Source organism: Centropristis striata, chromosome 3, assembly GCF_030273125.1.
Source record: "Centropristis striata isolate RG_2023a ecotype Rhode Island chromosome 3, C.striata_1.0, whole genome shotgun sequence".
Taxonomy (NCBI): domain Eukaryota; kingdom Metazoa; phylum Chordata; class Actinopteri; order Perciformes; family Serranidae; genus Centropristis; species Centropristis striata.
This window is the reverse complement of record NC_081519.1, coordinates 43084196-43101389: the sequence shown is the minus strand read 5'-3', so window position 1 is coordinate 43101389 and position 17194 is coordinate 43084196. Positions and strand designations below refer to the sequence as shown.

Below are 17194 nucleotides of genomic sequence, written 5' to 3'. Positions count from 1 at the left end.
ATGCTGGGGAGAAAAAAAATAAAGTCAGAATTACCCATAAAAAGGGCTCAAAATCCTTACAGAATGCCAAAAAAAGCCGAGAAAAATGAATGAAGACACAAAATTTCGAAAAAAAAGTCACAAAATTAACAAAAAAAGGAGAAAAAAGATATAAAATTACCAAATAATTCACAAAATTCCCCCCCAAAAAGACACAAAATTAACAAAAAGTTGTTTTTAAAAAAGACACAAAATGACAAAAAAATGAAAAATGACACAAATAAAAACTGTTTTCTCCACATATTATACATGGAATTTATAAATAAACACTTTTCCAAGTGGCCAGAAGTGTCAGGAATGCTGGGGGGAAAAAACAAACTCAAAATGAACCCAAAAAAGGACTCAAAATCCTCACAAAATGCCCCAAAAAAGGCAGAAAAATAAATCTTCTGTGTAAACAGTCTCTCCTGTCCTCTCCTCTCTGCTCTGTGTAAAGTTCACAACACAAAAAAACCCTAATTTGTTTAGGGAAAACGAATAACCAAAATTAAATTAAAAAAATAATTAATAAATAATAAATAATAACGACACAAAGTATTCACAGTCATAAAGATTTTAATATTTTTGTATTCTGACATTGACAAAAAGACTGAACTCACCCTCCTACTGTTGTTCTACAGTCTACTGAGTTTCCTGGTCTGTTACTGTTATTGGTTCGTTTCAGTGTTTTAAGGATTTTAGGATGATTTTCTTGCTGTTTATTGTTTTAACTGCTACAACAACAGAAATCAGCCAAATGGAAGCTATTCAGCTGCTTCGTTATTGGTTTAAAACTTTCCCTCTTCATATTTTTTTGCTGCCTCGGGTGATTTTTACTCCATGCTGTTTCTAACTGAAACTCTTCAGTGTCTCAGTGTCTCATATTTAATGTTTTCTTACATCTGATCACATTCTGACATGTTTTATTATCTTCAGTCAAACATCAGAGACTCTGTCTTCTGTTTTCTGTCCCGTTTCATTCTAACGTTACACATGTTGCCTTCAGACGTACAAGACGCTGCTCAACAGGACGCTGTTTAAATTATTAAAGCTTTTTTCTCTCTTCTCTTTCTTTTGTCTTTTTTAGTGTTTGCAAAACTGAGGAGGCGAAGGACGAGACGGAGAGCAAAGCTGACGGAGGAGAGGACCGAGACGAGAGCAGCAAGGTGAGGAGAAGCTCTAAACAAGACACAAAATGACGGAAAAAAGACACAAAATTACTAAAAAAAGACACAAAATGACCAAAAAAAGACACAAAATTACTATTAAAAAAAGACACAAAATTACTAAAAAAAAGACACAAAATGACCAAACCAGCACTGAGAATTATTTGTTTCTTATCAAGATAAAAAAAAAACCTTTAGATTTAGAAGTGTTAGATAATTTATCTTGTTTTAAGAGTTAATTTCTTATTTTAAGTGTTCAACATGCTTATTTCTAGATTTAATAATCTTAATTTAAGAAATCTTGTCAAGGTAAATTATCTGTCCATGCAGCAAGATCATTTCCCTCAGATTTACTGTTTGATCTGGTTTTTAGACTAAACACATTTTTTGCAGTGTGCAACAGATTCCTGCTGCTTCCAGATGACTGCTCAGCGTGATAAAATCTTAGTATTTACACACTAAATGTGATCACAGAAGTATATTTTGACTAGATCGTCCACAAGATGTGGTTACCTCGATACAAGAGAAGATATAAGTTTCTTCTTATAGATGTACGACTATAATTTAATATGCAATTTCTGATTTTTTTTCCTCACAAATGTTTGCAAATGCAAATTTGTGATATTTTTCTTGTGAAAAAGACATAAAATGACCCAGAAAAGACACAAAATTACTAAAAAAGGACACAAAATGACAGAAAAAAGACACAAAATAAGCTTCTTCACTTCACTTAAATCACGTTTTCTTAGTGTCTAGAGTGTTTTTTTTGTGGTATATTTCAACCCCTCAACGACTTCATAATAATCAATAATAATCAAGTTTTCTCTGTTTTCTCTTTGCTAATATGTGTTTGTCTTTAATTCTCAGGGAGAAGAAACCTGCTCGAGCACAGATACCTCCGACAAACCTGACAGCACAGGTCCAGGTGAGACACCACACACATATATATACATAAACATATATAAATAAATAAATATACATAAACATATTTAAGTGTGTCTGCAGTAAAAGCACAGAGAAGTAACCTTCAGATCCAAGCAGACAGCTGTATAATGTCTCGGCATTTTCAGGTCTAAAGGGTAATTTAAGATATAATTTAAACGAGTCATTTTCTTTTTTTTCCTGTAATGAGTCAGACGTCCCTATAGACTTTATGATATGATTTCTCGGTCCAAAAGGTTTTTTCCCACGACGCTTTGAATCTGAACTTATTTCACCTTTGAGCTGAAGTCTTCTTTTCTGACCTGAAATGAGTTCTGATGGTTTTAATGGAGCTCTCTGTCTCAGCGGGTATATTTAACCGACGTCTTATTGTGAAAGGTCACTCTGGAGGAAGAGAACAAGAACCACTTAGATACAAATACCTGGCTCCCTATAATTGTCCTGCTGTAAATGGGAGGACAGAACAGAGACGGTTATAATATTAAAGCTGCAGCAGCGATGAACGGGCCCTCGCAGTCCATGCGTGTCAGGGGCCAGTCTATACCACCCCTATGAGTTTCATTGCCTTAAGTGTTATGGTGTGGCCACAGTGCCAAATATTAAATTGAACTGCCACCAGAGCGCCACCTAGTGGCCGATCAATACAAACTTCAAGGGTTATCCTCAGGAGGGCATTGACAATAATTGTACCAAATTTTGTGTTAGTCCGACCAACCGATGTGGAGATTTCTTGGGACCAAGAAAAATTTAAAAAAAGAATAATCATTCGAAAAACAATAGGGACCTCGCAGGTCGCAAAATGACAGAAAAAAGACAAAAAAAGACACAAAATGACCAAAAAAGACACAAAATTACAAAAAAAAAATACAAATGACAGAAAAAAAAACGAAATTACTTAACAAAGACACAAAATGACCCAAAACATGACCAAAAAAGGAGAAAAAAGATACAAAATTACCAAATAATTCACAAAATTCCCCCCAAAAGATTTTTTTTTAATGTTTAAAAAAAAGACACAAAATTACAAAAAAAGAAAAATTAAAAACTAAAAATAAATAAAAACTGTTTTCTCCACATATTGTACATATTCTCAGTATTGTCATGTTTCCAGCCTCTCCTGTCCTCTCCTCTCGGCTCTGTGTAAACAGCCTCTCCTCTCCTCTCTGTGATTTTAGGATGATTTTCTTGCTGTTTATTGTTTTAACTGCTACAACAACAGAAATCAGCCAAATTGAAGCTATTCAGCTGCTTCGTTATTGGTTTAAAACTTTCCCTCTTCATATTTTTGGTGATTTTTACTCACATGCTGTTTCTAACTGACACCCTACAGTGTCTCAGTGTGTTCTCTTGTCTCATATTTAATGTTTTCTTACATCTGATCAAATTCTGACATGTTTTATTATCTTCAGTCAAACATCAGAGACTCTGTCTTCTTTTTTCTGTCCCGTTTCATTCTGCTCAGTCCTGCTCAGGCCCTAATAAAAATCAGCTATTTTTTTAACGCTTTCTTTTAGTTTTCAAAACATACGGGAAAACATTTTTTTTTATATTTTAACATTATACAGACTGGATGTAATAATGTACATCAACATGTTTATTTATTTCCTCCTCAGACTCCCAGATGTCAGGTGACCTGTGCGCCCAGGATGGAACGTTGGTTACCACGACGACGGCAGGAACGGGGACCGGCGTGGCGTCGCTGCACGTGATCCAGGCGCGGCCCCTGTGGCCCACGGGCCCCGCCCTCACGGCCCGCCTGCGGCGCCTGGTCACCGCCTACCAGCGCTTCACGCTGCGCCGCGAGCCGCTGCTCAGACACGACTTCCTGCTGCACGACGGCCTGGTCAGCATGGGCATCGGGGGCGCCGGGGTCGCCCACACGCACCACGCCGGGGGGCCGTTGGCGTGGCAACTGGGCGAAGAGCTGCGGCGCTGCTCCGTGGTCGCCACCGAACCAGACCCGCTGTTCCTGGAGTGGCAGAGGAGGTAACCATGGAGACGTGTCATGTTTTAAGATCAAAAGTGTAGCAGGGGAATGTTATTCTTTATTACAGATGCTTTGAGAATCAGATCTCTGTGATCTTTTTCTACATTTAACCCATTTAGGCCTAAAACGGCTGTAAAAACTGCCTGTAAAACCTCGATTTTAAAATCATTTTTAAAATCAATTTACAGAAGTTTTTCTGTAAATTCAACAGAAGTGTCAACTCTTCCTACTAAATAATCGATTTTTCAGCCTCTGTAGCAGATAGAAATGAAATTCATAAAGTATCTGAGAGATTATAGCTGTTATATCTGAGCTCCCTCCGCTATAATCGTCTTCCACCATGATTTCAGTTCTGGAAAAGTCCCATGATGCATTGAGACACTACCACATGTATTCTCATTTTGTGTCTTTTTGTCTTTTTTGGTCATTTTGTGTCTGTTTTAGTCATTTTGTGTCTTTTTTTTTTTAGTCATTTTGTGTCTCTTCTGTCTTTTTTTGGTGTTGATTCCAAAGTTCTGGAAAAGTCCCATGTTGCATTGCGACACTCCCACATGTATTCTTGCATTTCATTGGCCAAGAGACCGAAAATAGTTGGAAAAAACTACAAATACTACAAAACGACGTATCCGCTTTCCCAGCTTTAATGGTAGAATAACACAACAGCGTCCCAACAGGTTTTAATGGTAGAAATGAGATCATGCTTTCCCGCCTTAAGTGGGTTAATACTGTTCACGGAGTTGTTGATAAAAAATCTAGCTGTGCAGAAAGCCGTGCCAGTTTCAAAATAGTGCATTGAGGCATTCAGACGCTGTTTTAGTTAGAGTTTTGTAATTTTTTTGCAAGTTTCAAAGCCCCACATTTCACACTTTAAAGCAACATTTATATAGATCTGGATCCAGTTTCAGTGCCAGTGACATGTTTTGTGGTGTTCAGGCATTCAGGGTGCAGAGACTCTGTTCTGCCTTTTGCACGTCAGTAAAGGATCAAAATGGTTTTGAAACTGATATTTTAAGGTAATATAGTTGCGTAACGTTTCTTTAAAATCTGAAAATGATGTTCTGTAGTCAATAGGGACCAGATCTGTTTTTGTTAGAATATACTCTGAAGGACAGAATTTACACTAACATAAAAAATACATAAACTACTTTATATTCCCTCTTCTAAAATGCCGTTCACTTGCAGAACTTTGATAAAAAAAGAAAACAACTGGATTAGAATAAAGCCTGGAGGCTACAAATATTAATTCTACATTCTGTAGCAGGAGTTGAGTAAATGTAGACGTTAGAAAACCTGCAGCATCTTTAAACTGAATCTGATCTGTGAATCATTCTGTCTGTGTCTCCATGTTCCAGGTGGACCCGTAGAGAACAAGCAGACTTCTACCGCACCGTGTCGTCCTTCGGCGTGGTCTACGACCCCGACAGGAAGTCCTTCGACTGGTCCCAGTTCAGAGCTCTGGCCCGGCTGGAGAGGAAGACGGACGAGAGCCTCGAGAAATACTTCAACTCCTTCGTCAACATGTGCAGGACGGCCTGCAAGCTGCCGCCCAGGAAGGAAGAAGGTACATTAATATTAAATATTACAGCCAGGATATGTGTAAAAATCTGAAAACAAATGGTCACAAACATTTCTGGTAACACTTTAAATTAATGTACAATGTATTCAACATGAATTAGTTGCTTATTAGCCTGCAAATAAGTAACATATTAGCTCCTAATTAGTCATTATTCAATAGTTATTAATGCCTTATTCTGTATGGTCTTATTATACAAGAGATTTCCCTCAATAACCTCAGAATTATTGATTATTAGTAGTAAGGAAGTTGTTATAAAGTGTTACCATTTTTCTTTATTTATAATAATGATTTCTCTTTTCATTATTCATATTTGCCACATTAACTTTTATTATGGAATAAGTTAAAGTGTTTTTTTTTTACATCATTTATCATCATTTTCCATTCAGTCACATGAGGCTGCATCATTTCAATTTCCCCTAATAAATATTTTCCTTTGCTTATAAACCCCCAAAATCACATTCTAGATTATAAAACGATTAATTCACAATCAGAATAAATACAGAATGCAGACTGTTATTTATGTTAAACAGTTTTGAGGCATCAGAGAGGCGACCCTTTATTATTATTATTATTATTATTGTTATTATTATTATTATTATTATTATTAGTACGGTGCTCGTGTTTGGAGACAGCAGCTGTTGAAGCCGACTGACAGCTGATCCAGCTGAGAATAACAGCTGCAGAAAAAGATGTCTCCTCTCGTGATGATTCAGAGGGAAAAGGACATCTTCTGTCCTCTCTCCTCCTGTCTCTCCCTGCTTCATGAGCAGGACGGACAAAGACTAAGGAAGGAAAAGTGAAAGTGAGGGAATGATTTATTGATAGATTTTATTATTATTATTATTATTATTATGATAGATTTTAGTAACCTGTACATTTCAGTAACCAACATTACTGAAATGCACTAAAATCTATGCACTAAATCTACGCACGACACTTTGCTATGCTATTAATATTATTACTGTTATTATTATTATATATACTGTTGCTGCCATTATTACTATTATTACTATATACTGTAATATACTACTATTATTATTATACCGGCCTTATTTATTTATTATTATTATTATTATTATTACTATTATTATTATATATCATATTATTTTACTTATTATTACTTTGTTTATATTTTTCATTTTATTTTTATATTATCTATTATTACATATTATATTATATATATTATATACTGTACTATTATTATTATTATATACCGACTAGTCACTATAGCATTGTTGCCATCATATCACCAGTTTAATTATTACCATCATCTGCCAACCATCCTACCAACTGATGTTCTTTTTTAACTTCTTAAGTGTCCTTGTTCTTGTTCTATTCTGTGGTTTTTTTTCTATTGTTGTTTTTATTTATGCTACCTCAGTATTTTATTTTATTTTATTCTATTGTATTTTATTGTACTTGAATACCGAACTGCTGTGACAACCGAATTTCCCTTCGGGGATGAATAAAGTAATCTATCTCTCTATGTGGATCATCATGTCCCTCCTGAGGACCTTGTTCCTTGGGAACATTAGTGCCCCCTGCTGGAGGGAGGAGTCATTTCATCTTTATTTACAGTTTATTTCTAGAACATTAAATTAGGATCCAAACTCACTTAACAAATCAGAATAAAACACAAATTTTGAATTGCTAATAAAACTGTTGATGAGTTTAAGGATATATTACTACATGTGGAATATTTCTCATCATAAATGTGACCCTCAAATTAATTTTAACTGGATTTATTTCCATAAATTGTGGATTTGAAACATGAGAATATTTATTTGTTGACTCCTGCACGTACAAACACACTTGAACTTATTTATTTTCTCTCTGCTCCTCCCTCTCCTCCTCCCTCTCCTCCTCCTCCTCCTCAGGCCTGGTGGACCCTGCTGTGCTGGTGGAGCCTCTGACTGAAGAGCGAGCAGCGAGGACTTTGTATCGCATCGAGCTGCTCCGGAAGATCAGAGAGCAGGTGAGCTCTTTGTAGAAACAATGCTTCATCCTTAATACTAGTTCTCACTGTTGCAAATTGACTTCAAAGTTCAACTTCAACACGAGATCTTTATACGAGTTCATATCAGCGTATTGATGGAGGCACAAATGAGTTTCATTCATCTCTCCACTTTTTATCTGCAGCTTTTGAAGTTTAAAATAGCTCCTTCTTTTCTTCTTCTCTTCGTGTCAGAAATAAAACGACTGAGTGTTTGATGTAAAGTTCTCCAGCGCATTTTATTTGTATTTTCTATTTTTTGTGTTTAACTTACAATTATTGTGGCCGTCAGGGAGAAACATCGGATCATTTTCTTACATAACTATCTGGAAACTTTTCTCTTTTTATCCACACTGAGATATTTGCTGTGTGTTGGAAAAACTGCAGGCAAAAGACCAAAAAAAGACCAAAACTTTCAGTTCACATTGAAAGCTTTTGTTAAAACGGTGAACACTGATTTCCCCACAGCCGCATATTATTTTAGCTATTTTTTTTTAAATAGAACATTTCTAAATTTTCTCTAAATTTTTGCATGTTCATCACGTGAAAACACTTTAATTTGTAAGTTACTGAGCATATTATCATAACTTAGTTGAATGATAGTCACTACAATAACACAATGAAAGTTGGTGCAGAGTTCCAACTGGACTGTGAGTAATGTAACTGGGCTGAGATAAGCAATCGGCTTTTGTTAAACTGGTGAACACTGATTTCATGATTTCACCACTGCCCCATATTATTTTAGCTATTTTTTTTTGTAATAGAACATTTCTAAATTTTCTCTACATTTCTGCATGTCAGCACACATGAAAACACTTTAATTTGTAAGTTACTGAGCATATTATCAATACTTAGTTAAATGATAGTCACTACAGTAACACAATGAAAGTTGGTGCAGAGTTCCAACTGGACTGTGAGTAATGTAACTGGGCTTAGATAAACAATCAGCGAAGACTTTTAGTACAAAGGATTTGACCTGTAATTAATGATTTGGTTTATATGTGTATTTAGAGTATATTGTGTGTAAATCAGTGTGTGAGCAAATCAAAGGTTAGAAAAGTTAGTTGCATATGAGACTTAGAATACACGAATATCACAACAAATATACTTAAAAACACAATCAAACAATTATTGTTCTTACTCTTCTTCACATGAATTCTTTACATATTTGCTGTTTTATATATTGACACCTTCCTGCCTTCTTCTTCTCCTCTCAGGTTCTCCGTCACCCGCTCCTCTCGGCCCGCCTCCAGCTGTGCCGCCCCTCCCTCTACCTCCCCGTCTGGTGGGAGTCCGGTAAACACGACCGGGACCTCCTGATCGGGGCGGCGCGCCACGGCTTGAGCCGCACCGACTTCTACATCCTGAACGACCCCCAGCTGAGCTTCCTGGAGGCCCACAGGAACTACGTCAGGGGCCACCCCTCCCACCTCCACCCCCAGACCCACCTCCACCCCCACCATGCCCACCACCCGGGCCTGGTGACTCACGCCGGCATCTCTTCGTCTTCATCGTCCTCTTCGTCTCACCCTCAGCTGCCTCATCCTCACTGCTGCCTGTATGACTCGGGGCTGGGGCGCCACTCCCCTCAGCCCCCCGAGTATCCCCACCAGTCCTCCCACCACCACCACCACCACCACCACCATCACACTGTGCCTACGTCTGCACCTTCTCCTTCCTCCTCCTCCTCTTCCTCCCACCCTCACCTCCACCCTCTGCCGCTGGATGCCCATAACTCTTCCTCACCCAGTCTGGGGATAGTAGCTGGTTCTCGGGGGGATTTCCTGGACTGTCCCCCCCTGGATGAGACCCTGGAGCTGGGGTCTCTGCAGCACGACGCCCTGTCTGCAGACGCTCTGCACGGGGGGAAGGCCTCCAAAGACGCCCTCAACGGCTTCCCTTTTAACTCGGCTGCAGGAGGTCAGAGCATGCTGAACTCGTACGGCGTCGGAGGGACCGACCTGGACTCTAAACTACGGAGCGATGTTCTGGTTGGAGAGCAGGGGTCCTCGGAGGAAACCGGGCTGATGGCGCCGTCAGTGGAGCTGGACCAGTTACAGGTAAACACTTCCACTCTGGATCCTCCTTGTTTGTTTAAAGGACGTCCACAACAACAACTATAGGGCTGTTTCTTCTACAGCCCAATACCCAGAATGAGGCGGTCTCACTCGCTGAAACGCCCCTAATCTGAATATGAGCCGTCCTGAGGGTCTTTTGTCTGGACTTTTTTAGTCCCTGTAGAAGAGCAGGGCCGTTTTTCTCCCCTGTAAAAAGCCTGGTTGCTGATTGGATAGAACACTAAGCAGGATGTGACGTAGTACTGGACGCCACAACAACACGTGCCATTTGTAAAAGCCGGTGAAGCAGTGTTGCCAAGTTAGCTACTTTATTGCTATATTTAGCGACTTTTCAGACCCCCTCAGCGACTATTTTTCAAAAAAGTGACTGGAGACAAATCCAGCAACTTTTTCTGGTGTTATTGGAGACTTTTGGAGACTCGTTCTGACTCTTCTTAACGAGCCCCCGGCCCCCGTGGCTCGTTAAGAAGCGGCACAGTCCTCCTGCAGCAGTCTCTCCCAGCTGCAGAGCCGGAGGGGATGTTAACTCCTTAGCGTCCAGTCTGCAATTTGCTAACAGGCTAACAGTTAGCTCTGTAGCAGTACAGTGTGTATGTGCTAACAGGCTAACAGTTAGCTCTGTAGCAGTACAGTGTGTATGTGCTGCTGCTGCAGGAGGTGTTCACTTAGCGATCTCTGTTTGTTTACAACAAGCACCAGACACTCTGTGCACAGTTAGTGATGCCGGTTAATTCACCATCACTATTTTTATGATCAGTGGAGACGATGTGCATAATTAGCCATGCTGCTTTGTTTATGATCAGCTGCTGACGTTGTGCACAGTTAGCAACGGCGGCCACAGTTTTAATCCGTTGCGACAATCTAAAACCAAACGTCACCTCCAGAGTCTCTAAATCCCTCTGGGGCCTTTTTGTAATGGAGACACGCAGAGTGAGCAGATATTTGAGAGGGCGTGGCCTGAGACTTTCCCAGTGGAAACTCTTCCCCCTAAAGGAAACACAGCTTATGATATCGTTCACCACTGTCCTTGTGGTTGTAGTTGTCTTGTTTATGACCCTTCAGTGTGTAAAACATAATGAAACCTCCTCCTCTCTCCTCCTCCTCCTCCTCCTCCTCCTCCTCCTCCTCCTCCTCCTCCTCCTCCTCCTCCTCCCTCCTCCCTTCAGGCTCCGTGGGACGGCACCGACCACTCCAGTCCGGCTCACCACATGTTCAACGAGTCTGACCCCATCCTGGGTCCTTCCACTCTGGAGGCTGGCTTCCTGGAGGAGGAGGACGAGGAGGCGCAGGGAGGAGACAGAGGAGGAGAGGAAGGAGGGACTCTGGAGGAGTGTTTGGGCCTCCCTCCCTCCTCCTCCCCCTCCCACCCGTCAGCAGGAGACCCTGTGGAGCCGCTCTCCTCCAGCTACATGCTCTTTAAGGTCCGTCTTTACACTCTCAAAACCATTTGGGTGGCTTTTTTTGATCATTTTGTGTCTCTTTAAAATAATTTTGTGTCTTTTCTAGTGATTTAGTGTCTTTTTTAAGTAATTTAGTGGGGTTTTTTGGTCATTTTGTGTCTTTTTTTAGTCATTTTGTGTCTTTTCTGTCATTTTGTGTCTTTTTTTTGTCATTTTGTGTCGTTTTTATATCATTATTTCTCTGAAATAAAGCAAAATTGAAATCTAAAAATTTGTCACAAGATAAAACAGACATAAAGGAGTTCATTTTTAGTCATAACTCAATTTTGACCAAAAATTTAGTTACTGCAATTAGATTTTGTAGGACAGTATTGTCTCAGTAAAGATATTAAATAAATAAATGTATTATTGGGCTTAAAGCACCCATTTAAACTGTGACTAATCCTTGTCAGGGCCAAGAATACTACAACAGAAATATAATAAACTAATCTGAATTATGTGTGTTTCTACCACCTTCTGCTCTCTATAATGATGCAACAGAGGATGTTTTTGATTTTTACCAAAGAGAATAAAGCCCAGCTGTTGATTTAGTTAGTTTTTAATCCTTTAACTCTGTTGTTGTCTGTGTTCAGGACATCGGAGTGAGTGAGGAGCCCAGTGCAGATCAAACCGACCTATCAGCGAGCCCCCCGCCCCCCTACGTCCCCCCTCCTCCCCTCTCTCTGTCTGACATCACCGCTCACGAGCCTCAGGATAGGCTGGGCCACGGTGATGTCACCGAGAGCCTGGCCAATCCTGTGGAGGAAGGAGACGGTCAGGAAGGAGGCGCTGGGTTTGAGTTTGATGACAAGGAGGAAGAAGAAGAAGAAGAAGAAGAAGTGGAGGACCTGTCCAGAGGCAGCATGCAGCTGAACTCTGGGAAACAGAGGAATAAAAGTCTGGAGAGAGCAGAACAAGGTGAGTTAAAATACTGGGAGTGTTTACAGTGAATCCCAAAAATAACTGTTAAAGTGTTATTTAATGATCTATGCACACAAATTAAACAATTCTAAATATGTTAACAATCCAAATTACTAGTGTTAATGTTCTTTATGACCTGAAACCTGCAGTGGTGTGGAACTATTTCACCTGTTATCAATCTCCTTGATTAATAATAATCAATGTCAGAATCATCCCTACACTGCAAAAAGGTGTGTTTAAAAACCAGATAAAAACACTAAACCTGAGGGAAATGATCTTGCTGCATGGACAGATAATACATTTAACAGTGTGTGTGTGTGTGTGTGTGTGTGTGTGTGTGTGTGTGTGTGTGTGTGTGTGTGTTTGTAAGTGATTCTGCACTGAAATCATTTCTATTTTGGAGAAAAACAATCACAAGACAGATATGCACATATTATCTGCAGCTACTGATGATAATGGTCTGACATGATTGGAGTCTCACACACACACACACACACACACACACACAGTTCAGTGTGAAGCAGCATGAGCTCATTTGCTTTAAGTGGAAAAGACTTGCAGCAGCATAAAATAATAAAAGAGGGAATGAAAATGGTGGGTGTGATGGTTGTATTTGAAAAAAGTGACAAATGTACAAAATGATGCATGCATAAAATGTTGTACAATGCTCAAATTTAATTATGAGCATTTGAAGCCCATTTGAACATCTCATTGGAGGTTAGACCTTGAACACACAGAAACACTGGATCTTCATTTTTAGAGTGTTTTAAACTAAAATTCTGGCCATATCTTACATATTGCACCATTTTTAAAACTCATCTTCAAACCTATTTTGTTGAGTTGAGTTCTATAAATATCTAAAAATATAAATAAAATCTTCAGGAAGAACTGAAAGCCACTACCACTCCCCTGATCCTGAAACGAACATAGACTTTTCATTTTTCCATAATAAAAGCTGATTACATCAGAATTTCAAAGTGCCTTTGCCTTTAATTTATTCTTGCCGAGTTTGTTTCTACATGAGTGAATTCTCATTGCAGTATTTCATTAACACCTTGCTGCTTTCCTCTCCCAGGTGCAGACCAAAGTCTGGGAGTCTTGGATCCAGCCATGGAGGTCCCTCAGATGGACGGGATTGTTCCGGAGCCGGACCTCGGAGACCAGGACGAGCAACACCTCCAGGAGAGCTTCGACCCCGCGGAGCATAAAGAGGAGTTACCGCCAGACGTGCACCCGTATCTGGGGAAGCTGGGACCGGAGGAGGCGTGTCCCGAGTCCATCGAAGAGCCCGGAGAGGAAGTGGACGGCTTGATTCTGTACCAGACGGTGGAGGAAGAGCCCATGGAAAACTCTCTGGACGCTGAAACGTTGATGGAGAACGAAACCGGAGAGGACGGCCCGGATCTGGCAGATCAAGTGGACGAGATCTCAGAAGGGCAGATGGATCACGTGTCCCTCATGGAGGTTCCTGTGGTGCAACAGTGTGACGAAACAGCCGTGAAACAACTGGACGTCAAACCGAACGAGATGGTTCTGCAGAGCATCTACTCCGAGTACGCTCAGAGCTCCTCCCGCCCCGCTGCTGCTGCTGCAGGAGCATCAAAGTCTGATCAAACCAGCATGCAGAGTGGAGCTGAAGTCAAATCAGAAGCTTCCATGGATGAGGAGCACTATGGAGGTGCAGATGAAGATCTGAACTGTAAGAATCGAGTCCTGGCCTTCGCCTTCGATCAGGACAACAAAGACAATCTGCTGCAGCAGAATGAGATCAAAAGCGCCTCGACTCCGCCTGCAAACAGCGTCGACACGAAGCCGTCTGATCTGAAGTTCTCTGTTCTGTCAGACAGAAGTTTTGAGAAGAAACACCTGGAGCTGCCGGTCAAGGTGGAGGAGACCAAAGCGGAGGCGGGCGTGGATGTGGATGTGTACCCCGACAGCTCCGAGTTCAAACACGGGAAGTTCCTCTCCTACGGCGTGAAGTCAGAAATTCTGGTGACCAAAGCGGAGCAGTTAGACTATCCTGTCAAACCAGAATCTCTGGAGAACAAACCTGAAGATCTGAGCCTCCCCATGAAGCCTGAACGCTTGGATCGGAAACCTGAACTCCTCCAGTTTGCAGCTTACGCCGAAATCAAACCCGAAGCCAAACCGGTGGCTCTCAGTTTCCCCGTTTATCCAGACGGAGCCAAGCTAAAGACGGAGGCGGAGCAAGAGGATTTAAGGTTAACGGCGTTCCCCGTCAAGCCTGAAGCCAAGCCGGAGGCTCTGGAGTTCTCCAGCTACCCCGACAGCTCTGAGATCAAACCCGAGGCCAAACCGGAGGACCTCCACTTCACAGCGCTGCCCGAGATCAAAGCGGAGGCGAAGCAGGAGCTGCTGGAGGCCGACAGCACCGTCCTCACGCCCAAACTGGAGCAGGCCGACGGGCTGCTGGAGGCCAACGAGGGTCTGGGGGGGAAAGGACACGTGAAGGAGGAGAGGCCGGCCACGCCAGGTCAGAACAAGTTCAACACACGTTTACATGCACAGGCTGCAGCTAATGATTATAATTATAATACATTTAATTTATAAGTGCCTGTCTAAACACTCAAGGACACTGTTAAATAATTAAAACAGGACAAAATAGGGAGTGAAAACAAGACACAAGAAATAAAAAAAACAGCGGCTGAAGGCTCAACAGGCGGAAGGTAAAGAAAGGAGGATGGAGGAGGAAGATCAGAGGGAGCAGGAGGAGGTGGCAATGTGGAGGAGATAGACAGATCAGGAGGGGGGAGGTTGTGGATGGCCTTGAAGGTGTAGAGGAAGATTTTGTAGTTGGTAGTTATTTAACTATTAATTAATTTATCTTTCGTTTAATCACAAATATGACTTCCCAGAGAGCAACTTTTGTTGCTTTCTGTTCGAGGCCAGAAATTCCAGTCTGTCTACCTCTGGCTGCTGTCACTGTTCCAGATCATTGGCAGTTGGTGGCAGTTAATGCTGTTGATTGCTCTGCTCTGATTGCCTTTGATATCTTTGATGTGATTACAGTTACAGATACACACACACACAAACACATGCGCGTAAGCACGCACACACACAGGTAACTTTATGCGATTTTCGTTACACACACAAATGCGCACACTCTTCCAGATACACACACACACACACACAGGTTAAAGGGCATAGGTTGCTGAATAAATAAATACTTGTAAAGGAATGCTTGTTGTAGGTGTGCTCCTTGTATATTATATAGTATCATAACATTACTAGTATTAATTGTTATAAATCTCTGAAGAATCTCATCATAGTGTACACACACCGGCAGTAGCCCCCGTGGCCCTTTCACAATTTACCCAGAGGAAATGTTCTAGTTTTAATTGCAGTAATGTAATCTGAAGTGTTGATGTGATGCAGCTGTGGTTCTGTCCACAGTGGCCGTGGTGGAGGGGTACGCAGGCAGTCCCAGGTTTGCGACTCCGATTTCCATGTGTGAGATTCCCGACAGCCTCCACGACAGCAGGGAGCCCACCATCGCTCAGCTCCTGCAGGAGAAAGCTCTCTACTCCTTCTCTGAGTGGCCAAAGGTACTGTGGGGTCATTAACTCTATAGAGTCTTATAGGGCTATTTCATCCATTTTTGAATCCTTTTCATGTCTTTTTTGTGTCTTGAAATTTGTGTCTTTTTTTGTTATTTTGTGTCTTCTGTGTTGTTTTTTGGTCATTCTGTCTTCTTATTTTGTGTCTTTTTTGTTATTTTAAGTGTTCAACATGCTTATTTCTAGATTTAATAATCTTAATTTAAGAAATCTTGTTAAGGTAAATTATCTGCCCATGCAGCAAAGATCATTTCCCTCAGATTTTGTGTTTTTATCTGGTTTTTAGACACACCTTTTTTGCAGTGCATGTGTTTCTGTGGAACATTAAAAAGAATATAAACCCCTCCACATATATCCTCGTCATGCCGTTAATCCGCCCCGTGCTGTTGTGTCGCCCCCTGCAGGACCGGGTCATCATCAGCCGCCTGGACAGCATCTGCCACGCCATCCTGAAGGGGAAGTGGCCTTCGTCCAGCGAGCAGTACGACTCTCCCGGCTCCCTGGCTGCCAACTCCTGCCTGGCCAACAGTTTAGCCCAGCACCAGCACCACCGAGCCTCCTTCCTCCCCACCACGGCCTCCAGCTCCGTCCCGGGCCAGCCCAGGGTCCAGCAGACCAGCCCCGGCCTGGGGTTCTCCATCCCGCCCCCCCTCACCAGACTACCTAAGGTGAGCCCAGCCCTGAGACCTGCTGACTGTATGAACTATCTCTGTGACACATTTCTACCTCTGTCATCTGTCCACATGTATCCACTACCTCATGCCATGGTTCATACGAGTGGTGTCCAGTGTGCTAATAGATTCCTGTTAGCTAAGAGACTTTTAGTTAGTCTTTGTTCAATCAGACAGTCTCATTAAGATTAAGATCTCTTTTCCAAGATACACCTGAGAACAGGATCATATTGACTCAGTGCAGTGTCCCAAAGAGTTTCCCCCTTTTTGAGTCTTATACTGTTTCACGTGAAAACAGTGTACGCATCATTCAGTGTGTTTCCATGCACAGTTTAATGGAGCTCTGCTTAAAAATCGATATTGCCGTAAATAGGACTTCTGTTCTTGGCCCAGTTTACATGCAACTGAGGAAATCGAATAACTGACAGGAACGTGTCCTTCTTCCTCAACACTGGGTGGAGATATGCGTCGTTTCTGTGGGTTAATATGGCGCCTTTCTGTTCACCTCAGTTTGACACTTTGTGCCGTCACTACTGACCGGCGACAGGCTAATGAGACCGGCTAATGTGCGAACGGCTAATGTGCAACCGGCTAATGCGACCCAGTAATGTGCGACTGGCTAATGCGACCGGCTAATATGACCGGATAATGAGCGACAGGCTAATCTGAGACCGGCTAATACGACCTGCTAATGCGACCGACTAATGTGCGACCGGCAAATGTGCAACCGGCTAATCTGAGACAAGCTAATGTGCAACCGGCTAATGCGACCGGCTAATATGAGACTGGCTAATGACCAGCTCATGTGCAATTGGCTTTCTTGGA

At 41.7% G+C, this 17194-nt stretch overlaps 1 protein-coding gene across 1 annotated transcript in view; it reads left to right on the top strand.

The window, feature by feature from the left end:
• chd6 (chromodomain helicase DNA binding protein 6) overlaps positions 1-17194 on the top strand; it is a 162897-nt gene that overhangs the window by 129820 nt on the left and 15883 nt on the right. The window contains exons 30-40 of the mRNA XM_059330328.1: positions 1106-1184; positions 2052-2109; positions 3740-4112; positions 5466-5674; positions 7567-7664; positions 8900-9742; positions 10927-11181; positions 11793-12117; positions 13196-14614; positions 15535-15686; positions 16103-16366. Coding sequence (XP_059186311.1) covers positions 1106-1184; positions 2052-2109; positions 3740-4112; positions 5466-5674; positions 7567-7664; positions 8900-9742; positions 10927-11181; positions 11793-12117; positions 13196-14614; positions 15535-15686; positions 16103-16366 — 4075 coding nt within the window. The remainder of the gene's footprint in view (positions 1-1105; positions 1185-2051; positions 2110-3739; positions 4113-5465; positions 5675-7566; positions 7665-8899; positions 9743-10926; positions 11182-11792; positions 12118-13195; positions 14615-15534; positions 15687-16102; positions 16367-17194) is intronic.